The 11,537-nt window shown below is 37.1% G+C and overlaps 1 protein-coding gene across 3 annotated transcripts in view; it reads right to left on the bottom strand.

Moving 5' to 3' along the window:
• Nucleotides 1-394: 394 nt before the first annotated feature.
• Nucleotides 395-11,537, bottom strand: part of ALKBH8 (alkB homolog 8, tRNA methyltransferase) — a gene marked incomplete at its 5' end in the record, with an annotated part of 70,982 nt that continues 59,839 nt past the window's right edge. For all 3 annotated transcript variants that reach the window (XM_082660333.1, XM_082660335.1, XM_082660334.1), the window contains 2 exons: nucleotides 395-1,316; nucleotides 2,314-2,463. In XM_082660333.1, the coding sequence (XP_082516459.1) occupies nucleotides 759-1,316; nucleotides 2,314-2,463 (708 nt within the window). In that variant the 3' untranslated portion in view covers nucleotides 395-758. The remainder of the gene's footprint in view (nucleotides 1,317-2,313; nucleotides 2,464-11,537) is intronic.

Below are 11,537 nucleotides of genomic sequence, written 5' to 3'. Positions count from 1 at the left end.
CCCCTGTTTTAATTTTTTTCCATAGCATTTATCACCTGTATCTGTTTGCTTATTGTCTGTCTTTCCTTCTAGAATGTAAGCTCCATGAGGGCATGGACTTTGTTTTTTTCTTGTTCACTGTTCCCCTTCCAGAACTTAAAATAGTAACTGGTACAGAGTAGAGGTTCAATAAGTATTTACTGGATGAAAGTTCCTATATTAATATATGGGTACTATCCAATTGACTAAAATTTTACTGAGTACCTACTATGTGTCAAGCCCTGTGCTAGTAAGGTGTAGTGACAGAGTGGTTATCATCTATGATTTTACAGAGCTAACAATCACAGATAAAACTTCAGACAATTTTCTACTGAACAGGAATATTTTCTTTATTATTGATAAAATGTTATGTGATTACTTCACTAAGATTCTATACGATTTAGTTCATTTAGTAACACTTTATAACAAAAGTTTATCTTTAAAATGCTGTGCTCTTACCCTAGGATCCCAAATATTTCACAAACTACTTCAATCACTTTTAAAAACCATCCCTGTTACTCCCTATAGGAGAAGGCTACATTTATGGATTAAATGATGTCAGCAATAGTAGAAGATCAAATATTTCCTAACTAATCTCTACTTACAATTTCTCTCAGGCACTCTCCTTTGATACTTTTCCTCACGGTTTCTCTTTAACTAATAATACAGGTAATTTAATCTCCTTTTTTTTTTAAAAAAAGCTGAACATTTATTCACTGTATATATGTTCATAGAGATGATCAGACCTTTTGAAGAATCACACACCAGTTCCCCTGATCATAGTAGCTTTGCAGTATGCTGATATTACTCAAAGTCTGGCAGGCAGCTTCCATTTCTCCCTCACAGAACACATGGTAGTAACGATGAAACACAGGACCTGGGTCATGGGATCCTAATGGTCCAAATGGCTCAATAGACTTGCCCTTACCAGGATTTTCCTTAAGGTGCCAGGGAACCAGTAAGTCTTGAGAATGAAAAGAAGTCCTATTAGTGTGAATAGGCAACTTGGAATTAGTAACTTTCCTTGAATTATATCCTCTATCCTGAAAGTCATTAATGGAGGGAACAGAAGGTGCTGAATCGTGATTGCCCACATCAGGCATCTGCTTCACAAGCAACTCTTGCACTGATGTATCATTGCTGATTTCCTCTTTCTTTTCTTGGCTAATTCTGTTTTCTCTAAGATACTTGGACTTATTATTATTATATTCTTGTTCCATTGCCCAAACATAGATGAGTGCCTTCCCACCAGGTCTTAGGAGTCGAACAAGTTCTTGGAGAGCTGCCACTCTACGCTCCTAGTTAAAACAAAAAAACAACAAAAAACCATATTGCCATTTATCAATGAGAAAGAGATACAGAGAGGAAACAGGAAAATATAACTGACTATAGGACTATTTTCAATTAAGATGGACAGTACAGAAAATCAAACATGAAACAAATCTTATAGTTAAAAAAAAGGGGGGAAAAAGGAGAATTTTGCTCTGCAATTGAGAGGAAAAAAAGTGTTGTTAAAAGGGGAAAACTTTTTTTTTCTTTCTGATAATAATACAGAGGCATAGAGGCTTTTCTGCTTTGTTTGAAATTCAGTTGAGATCATAAGATATATTGAAACTGCCAGGAATTCCAGCACAAAGGGATCTATAATGTTATTGCTTAGATTGGGGGAAACGAGTAACACCTAGGAATAATAAGATTTTTTTTCCTATAAGAAAAATATAAAATATTAAATTCACTTATTTTAAAATTAGAAGCAGAGTGACTAATTAAAAGCATCAGCATACTACTACCATATAAATACCTGAGTTTTGAAGAAAAGAACAGGAAAAGAAGAAAAATAGAATGGGAAGAACATGAGACTCAGATGTCAGGAATGAGAGTGAGAGCCGAGAAAGTAAGATGGGAAACGGAAATAAAGAAGAAGCTCAGAGGCTGAGGAGACAGAGAGAATACTCAAGAGGCTTAGAGCTGATGATCTCTTAAAGTCTCTTACAGCTAAATTCTGCGACTCTGTGGGTTTGAGGAAGACATTTAAAGATGAGTAAGACTCAGGTAGGAAAAAGGCAGAGATGTGCAGCAATAAATGCATAGTCTCATCAGACCTCTGTTTAAGTAATCACAGCTCCCATGTAACTCATCTCCATTCCACAGGCTTTCTTTAAAAACTGCAGTAAACTGACAAGAAAAGAGAATGGAAAGAAAGGAAAAGCTAAAATGGGGTCCAAATCAGTAAAATCCATGAACATTTCCTGCCACTTAGTTACAAGTTCTTGGAGCAAGAAAGACAATACTTACTGCTGTAGCAAAATGGTGAATAACAGCAATGGAGATGCAAGCATCACAAGACCCACTGCGGACTGGTACTGCCAAAGCATCACAGACAAAGGCCTGATAATGCTTCTCTCTACAAATGTCCACAAGGTTTTGGCTACGATCACAGCCAATCTATAACAGATAAAGAAAGAATTTCAGAACAACTTGTTTAAATGTCATAAAGTTATTAGACAGATTTCATATTCATTGTGAAAGGGTCTAAGACCATGATATTATAGGTTCTTACAACCAGTACAAAGTCAGCTTATATAATTTACAGGGCAGCATTTATTACCTTAACAGGTATCAAACAATTCAAATTAGTGAATGGAAACAAAATAACTAGAATAAAAATAACATTGGTGGAAATGGGAGGTCCTAATTGGCATCTAATTAATCACGACCCAGAATCTTGATCTTTTTGTAATATCACACTTTATTTTATTTTATATCTTATCGTATCTTATATTCTGCGCCACACGGCATGTGGGATCTTAGTTCCCTGACCAGGGATCAAACCCACACCCCCTGCAGTAGAAGTGCAGAGTCTTAACCACTGGACCACCAGGGAAGTCCAATATCACACATTTTAAAATGGAAATTATCGCATAAACATAGACATTTAGTCTTTTGGGGGAAGCTACAAATAAAGAGGTTCTAAGGTATCTCTTATTAGTATATAAACTATTCAGTAATGACCCAGATATCAGGAGGATGGCTTATTTTTTTTCCTTCTCCTTTATACTTTTCTCTATGTATTACTTGCACCATCATAAAATAAAATCTTCCCAAATAAAGTTAAATAATTTATTTCATTTTTTAAAGCCATTGAGTCTTGTTCTGCTAAATACCTGAATTCAAAATTTGTAAAATGCTATTGAATTAAACCTTTTGGCATAACCAAACCATTCTATGGGAATGACAACACTGAAGGCAGCTGGCAGCATCCTTTCATCTCCCCAAGCAGCTGAGGCCTAACATGCCTTATGCATATGTCTGGTTCTGTGGCAAGTATTTGTGGGCTAGGACTGCCTATATGCTCTCTAGTTTTGTTGTTGTTTTTGTACACAGTTTTGCTGTTTAGTTCTAAAAATACCATATATAGAGAGAGACAGGAACAAAGACAGAGACAAAGAGAGAGCACACACAAGCACGTGCAATGTGCACATATAAATTGAGGGAGGAATAGGAGGAGCTTAAAGAATGTTAAATCACTAATAATTATCTCCAGATATTTCTTCTTAACCCAATCGCTACAAGAGAGAAAAGATATGTATAAGTAGATTTCATCTAACAGAAGTAGCCACCTCAGGTTCATTTGAATTTTTGCTATAAGTAAGCATTGATCATTGCTAAGGGATCAGGGTTCCCTCAGTCCATCTGAGAATAAAGATATGAATCTTCATGTCAAAACAATTCTTATTAAGTCACACTGCCATGCCAATCATACCTAATATGAATTTGCTCAGTTTCTAATAAATATTAAATAGCTTCGGTATTCCAGCCCACAGCTGCATTAATATCTGAGGTATAATAAAAGGTACCAAGCTAGAGGTAAAGTATAGCAATATCATTTTGGTATAATTTTAAGATGGAAAAGTACTAAGGGCCCATTAATAACAACAGTGGCACAATTCCCACTTAATTGCTCCCTTTACCTGTATAAGATATATAACTGGCTATTACTCTTACTTATTTTCTTCCATATCTTATGCCAATAGTCACAATATCAAGATGACAGTACCACTCAAACAATATGTATATTATATTTTGGTCTTTGCCAGGTTTTATTACAATAAAATTCAGTTCATGGAAACAGAAGTTTCAAGTATGCCCAACTATTACCTTGCTAAAAGTCAACAAGAAGAAATCCAATGTGCCTATCCCCAGAGATAGAGCTTGACAGTTACTCAGAGGAGGAGAGTTATTATCTGAGGATCACAGATAAAACAGAACAAGGAGAAGAGCAACCGAACAAAAACTAGAGAAAATTTCCTTCTTCTTCCTGCCAGACTCTTACAATTATTTGTACAGAGCACTCCTTTTCACCAACAAATGAAATCAGGGGCAATTTTAGTCATAAAGTACCAGGTCTAATGTAGTCCTGACTCATACCTGGCTCAGTACTTTCACCTTTCACTTATTTTGCCTGAGTCTTCCAAATACTATAGTCAAATCAACAGTATTTCCTTCTCTTCCCTTTCTATTTTTAAATTCCCTTAAGTTTTTATACCAAGGATAGTACCAGATATTTGAAATTCTCCCTAATAATGCTACATAATGTCAAAAACAGGACAGAAAATAGCTTATGTATAAATACTCATTAATGGTAAGGGACTCATGTAAAGCTACATATTTCTGTATGTGGGATGGAGATGAATGACAATAAAAACACATATTGGTTGGGCTTAAAATGTATACTTTATACTTCTATATAATTTTTAAAGTCTTCAACATAATATTAAATATGAAATTCTGGAAGTACTGGTAAAAATGAAAAAGTATCCAACTTAGTAATCAAACTAAACAAGGTTTAACTTTTCTCCTATTAAAGTATCAAAAATATTTTAAAACCAAAGTATACCACAGTGATAGCACTGTGATACAACTTCCTGTCATAAAGTGTTGTTGACAGTACAAATTGGCTAGGCCAATTTTAAAAAGCCATTTGGCAAACCATTTTTTTTTTTTTTGCAGTACGCAGGCCTCTCACTGTTGTGGCCTCTCCCGTTGCAGAGCACAGGCTCCAGAAGCGTAGGCTCAGCAGCCATGGCTCACGGGCCTAGTCGCTCCGCGGCATGTGGGATCTTCCCGGACCAGGGCACGAACCCGTGTCCCCTGCATCAGCAGGCGGACTCTCACCCGCTGTGCCACCAGGGAAGCCCTGACAAACCATTTTTTAAGAAAGATAAAAATGTTCACAATTTTTCATCCAATAATCATTCTTCAAAAAATTTATCCTAAGAAAATAATCCAAAATATGGAAAAAGGTAAACAGGCTAATGAAATTGCCTTTAATGAATACCCACCATATGTTAAAGCAGATTCTTTATATAAATGTACTTAACTCTTGACAGTGGTGGAAACAAGATGATGGAGTAGAAGGACTTGAGCTCACCTCCTCTCACAAAAACACTAAAGTCCTCTCAAGAAAACATCAAAATTGCAACTAACTGCTGAACAAAAATCAACAAAAAAGATATTCTACATCCAAGGACAAAGAAGAAGCCACAACGAGACAGTAGGAGGGGCACATTTGCAGCACAATCAAACCCCATTCCTGCGGGTGGGTGACCCACAAACTGGAAAATTCATCACAAAGTTTCTCCCACGGGAGTGAGAGTTCTGAGCCCCATGTCAGGCTCCCCAGTCTAAGGGCCTGGTGTTGGAAGGAGGAACCCCCAGAGCATTTGGCTTTGAAGGCCAGCAGGGTTTGACTGCAGGAACTCCACAGGACTGGGGGAAACAGAAACTCCACTCTCGGAGGGTGCACACAAAGTTTCACGCACACCGAGACCCAGGGACTCAGAGACTTCATAGGAGCTTGGCCAGAACTACCTGCTGGTCTTGGAATGTATCCTGGAGGGGTGGGGTGGGGTGGCGGCTGTGGTTCACTGTGGGAATAAAAACACTGGTGGCAGAGGTAGAGGTAACAGGGAGTACTCATTGGTGTGAGATCTCCTGGAGGCCGCCATTTTGATACCAAGACCTGGCACCACCCAACAGCCTGTAGGCTCCAGTGCTGGGATGCCTCAGGCCAAACAACCAACAGGGAGGGGACACAGCCCCGCCCATCAGCAGACAGCCTGCCAAAACTCTTCCTGAGCCCACAGCCACCTCTAAACACATCCTTGACATGGCCCTGCCCACCAGAGGGACAAGGCCCAGCTCCACCCACCAGTGGGCAGGCACCAGTCCTGCTGACCAGGAAGCCTGCACAACCCTCTAGACTAGCCTCACCCACCTATAATACTGCAACCTGCAGCCTGCAGCCTGCAGCCTGCAATCTACAATCCTGCAGCCTGTAGAACAGAAACTGCAAACACAGAAAGTTAGACAAAGTGAGATGACAGAGAAATATGTTCAACACAAAGGAACAAGATAAAACCCTAGAAGAATAACTAAGTAAAGTGGAGACAGGCAATCTACCTGGAAAAGAATTCAGAGTAATGATAGTAAAGATGATCCAAAATCTGGGGAAAAGAAAGGAGGCACAGACTGAGAAGATACTAGAAATATTCAACAAAGATATAAAGAACAAACAGAGGTGAACAATACGATAAGTAAAATGAAAAATACACTAGAAGGAATCGATAGCAGAATAAATGAGGCAGAAGAACAGATAAGCGACTGGAAAGACAGAATGGTGGAATCACTGCCATGGAACAGAATAAAGAAAAAAGAATGAAAATAAATGAGGACAATGTAAGAGACCTCTGGGACAACATTAAATGTATCAACATTTGCATTATAGGGGTTCCAGAAGGAGAAGAGAGAGAGAAAGGACCTGACAAAATTATGGAAGAGATAATAGCTGAAAACTTCCCTGACACGGGAAAGGAAAACATCACCCAAGTACAGGAAGTGCAGAGAGTCCCATACAGGATAAACCCAAGGAGGAAAATGCTGAGACACACATTAATCTACTTGACGAAAATTCAAGACAAAGAGAAAATATTAAAAGCAACAACGGAAAAGCAAAAAATAACATACAAGGGAATCCACATAAAGTTACAGATGATTTTTCAGCAGAAACTCTGCAAGCCAGAAAGGAGTGGCACAATATATTTAAAGTGATGAAAGGGAAAAACCTACAAACAAGAATATTCTACCCATCAAGGCCCCCATTCAGACTTGACAGAGAAATCAAAAGCTTTACAGACAAGCAAAAGCTAAGAAAATTCTGCACCACCAGACCAGTTTTACAACAAATGCTAAAGGAACATCTCTAGGCAGAAAAGAAAAGGCCACAATTAAAAACAAAATTACAAATGGGAAAGCTCACTGGTAAAGGCAAACATACAATAAAGGTAGGAAATCATCCACACGCAAATATGATATCGAAAACCAGCAACTGTGAGGAGAGTACAAATGCAGGATATTGGAAATGCATTGGAAATTAAGAGACCACCAACTTAAAATAATCTTGTATATATACATATAGACTGCTATATCAAAATCTCAAAGTAACCACAAGCCAAAAGGCTACAATACATACACACACACAAAAGAAAAAGCAATCCAAACACAACACTAAAGACAGTCATCAAATCACAAAACAGAACAAAAGAGGAAGGAAAGGTTCTTGAAAATATAAACAAAATTGATAAACCTTTATCCAGACTCATGAAGAAAAAAAGGAGAGGACTCAAATCAATAAAATTAGAAATGAAAAAGAAGTTACAACTGACACCACAGAAATACAAAGGACCATAAGAGACTACTACAAGCAACTATATGCCAATAAAATGGACGACTTAGAAGAAATGAACGAATTCTTTAAAAGCTACAATCTCCCAAGACTGAATCAGGAAGAAATAGAAAATATGAACAGACCAATGACAAGTAATGAAATTGAAACTATGATTAAAAGCTCCCCAAAAACAAAAGTCCAGGACCAGATGGCTTCACAGGCGAATTCTATCAAACATTTAGAGAAGAGTTAACATCTATGCTTCTGAAACTATTTCCAAACATTGCAGAGGAAGGAACATACCCAACCTCATTCTATGAGGTCACAATCACCCTGATACCAAAACCACACAAAGATACCGCAAAAAAAAGAAACTTAGAGGCCAATATCACTGCTGAACATAAGCGCAGAAATCCTCAACAAAATACTAGCAATCAAAATTCAACAACACAGTAAAAGGATCATATACCATGTTCAAGTGGGATTTATCCCAGGAATGCAAGGATTTTTCAATATCCGCAAATCAATCAGTGTGATACACCGTACCAACAAACTGAAGAATAAAAACCATATGATAATCTCAATAGATGCAGAAAAAGCTTTCAACAAAACTCAACACCCATTTATGATAAAAACTCTCAAGAAAGTAGGCATAGAGGGAACTTACCTCAACATAACAGAGGCCATATATGACAAACCCACAGCCAACATCATTCTCAATGGTGAAAGACTGAAACCATTTCCTCTAAGATCAACAACAAGGAAAGGTTATCCACTCTCAACACTATTATTTAACACAGTTTTGGAAGTTTTAGCCACAGCAATCAGAGAAGAAAAAGAAATAAAAGGAATCCAAATCAGAAAAGAAAAAGTAAAGTTGTCACTGTTTGCAGATGACATGATACTATACATAGAGAATCCTAAAGATGCTACCAGAAAACTAATAGAGCTAATCAATGAATTTGGTAAAGTAGCAGGATACAAAATTAATGCAGAGATCTCTTGCATTCCTATACACTAATGATGAAAAATCTGAAAGAGAAATTAAGGGAACACTCCCATTTACCATTGCAACAAAAAGAATAAAATACCTAGGAATAAACCTACCTAAGGAGACAAAAACCAGTATGCAGAAAACTGTAAGACACTGGTGAAATAAATTAAAGATGATACAGAGAGATATACCATATTCTTGTATGGGAAGAATCAACACTGTGAAAATGACTATACTACCCAAAACAATATACAGATTCAATGCAATCCCTATCAAACTACCAATGGCATTTTTCACAGAATTAGAACAAAAAATTTCAAAATTTAGGGCTTCCCTGGTGGTGCAGTGGTTGAGAGTCCACCTACTGATGCAGGCGACACGGGTTCATGCCCTGGTCTGGGAAGATCCCACATGCCGCGGAGCGGCTGGGCCCATGAGCCATGGCAACTAAGCCTGCGCATCCGGAGCCTGTGCTTCACAACGGGAGAGGCCACAATAGTGAGAGGCCCACGTACCGCAAAAAAAAAAAAAAAAATTTCAAAATTTGTATGGAAACACAAAAGACCCCAATAGCCAAAGCAATCTTGAGAAAGAAAAACGGAACTGGAGGAATCAGGCTCCCTGACTTCAGACTATACTACAAAGCTACAATAATCAAGACAGTATGGTAATGGCACAAAAACAGAAATACAGATCAATGGAACAGGATAGAAAGCCCAGAGATAAACCCATTTACATATGGTCATCTTAACTTTGATAAAGGAGGCAAGAATATACAATGGAGAAAAGACAGCCACTTCAACAAGTGGTGCTGGGAAAACTGGACAGCTACATATAAAAGAATGCAATTAGAACTCTTTCTAACAGCATACACAAAAATAAACTCAAAATGGATTAAGGACCTAAATGTAAGATAAAACTCTTAGAAGAAAAGATAGGAAGAACACACTTTGACATAAATCACAGCAAGATCGTTTTTGACACATCTCCTAGAGAAATGGAAATAAAAACAAAAAGAAACCAATGGGACCTAATGAAACTTAAAAGCTTTTGCACAGCAAAGGAAAACATAAACAAGACGAAAAGATAACCCTCAGAATGGGAGAAAATATTTGCAAACGAAGCAACTGATAAAGGATTTATCATAAATGGGTGTTGAATTTTGTCGAAAGCTTTTTCTTTACCTATTGAGATGATTATATGGTTTTTCTCCTTCAATTTGTTAATATGGTTTATCACATTGATTGATTTGTATTTACTGAAGTATCCTGGCATTCCTGGGATAAACCCCACTTGACTATGGTGTATGATCCTTTTAATGTGCTGTTAGATTCTGTTTGCTAGTATTTTGTTGAGGAATTTTGCATCTATTTTCATCAGTGATATTGGCCTGTAGTTTTCTTTCTTTGTGACATCTTTGTCTGCTTTTGTTATCAGGTTGATGGTGGCCTCTCAGAATGAGTTTGGGAGTGTTCCTCCCTCTGCTATATTTTGGAAGAGTTTGAGAAGAATAGGTGTTAGCTCTTCTCTAAATGTTTGATAGAATTCGTCTGTGAAGCCTTCTGGTCCTCGACTTTTGTTTGTTGGAAGATTTTTAATCACAGTCTCAATTTCAGTGCTTGTGATTCGTCTATTTGTATTTTCTATTCCTTCCTGGTTCAGTCTCAGAAGGTTGTGCTTTTCTAAGACTTTGTCCATTTCTTTCAGGTTGTCCATTTTATTGGCATACAGTTGCTTGCAAGTAATCTCTCATGATCCTTTTTATTTCTGCAGTGTCAGGTGTTACTTCTCCTTTTTCATTTCTAATTCTGTTGATTTGAGTCTTTTCCCTTTTTTTCTTGATGAGTCTGTCTAATGGTTTATCAATTTTGTTTATCTTCTCAAAGAACCAGTTTTTAATTTTATTAATCTTTGCTATTGTTTCCTTCATTTCTTTTTCATTTATTTCTAATCTGTTCTTTATGATTTCTTTCTTTCTGCAAACTTTGGGTTTTTTTTTTTCTTCTCTCTCTAATTGTTTTAGGTGTAAGGTTAGATTATTTATTTGAGATGTTTCTTGTTTCCTGAGGTAGGATTGTATTGCTATAAACTTCCCTCTTAGAACTGCTTTTGCTGCATCCCATAGGTTTTGGGTTGTCGTGTTTTCATTGTCACTTGTTTCTTTTTTGATTTCCTCTTTGATTTCTTCAGTGATCTCTTGGTTATTTAGTAGTGTATTGTTTAGCCTCCATGTGTTTGTATTTTCTACAGATTTTTTCCTAATCTAGTCTCATAGAATTGTGGTGGGAAAGGATACTTGATATGATTTCAATTTTCTTAAATTTACCAAGGCTTGATTTGTGACCCAAGATATGATCTATCCTGTTGAATGTTTCATGAGCGCTTGAGAAGAAAGTGTATTCTGTTGTTTTTGGATGGAATGTCCTATAAATATCAATTAAGTCCATCTTGTTTAATGTATCATTTAAAGCTCGTTTCCTTATTTATTTTCATTTTGGATGATCTGTCCATTGGTGAAAGTGGGGTGTTAAAGTCCCCTACTATGATTGTGTTACTGTCGATTTCCCCTTTTATGGCTGTTAGCATTTGTCATGTAGTGAGGTGCTCCTATGTTGGGAGCATATTTACAATTTTTGTATCTTCTTGGATCGATCCCTTAATCATTATGTAGTGTCCTTCTTTGTCTCTTGTAATAGTCTTTATTTTAAAGTCTTTTTTGTCTGATATGAGAATTGCTACTCCAGCTTTCTTTTGATTTACGTTTGCATGGAATATCTTGTGCCATCCCCTCACTTTCAG

Source organism: Grampus griseus, assembly GCF_964374135.1.
Source record: "Grampus griseus genome assembly, chromosome: 8".
NCBI lineage: Eukaryota > Metazoa > Chordata > Mammalia > Artiodactyla > Delphinidae > Grampus > Grampus griseus.
The sequence above is the reverse complement of the archived record's forward strand: the minus strand, read 5'-3'. Positions and strand labels throughout refer to the sequence as shown.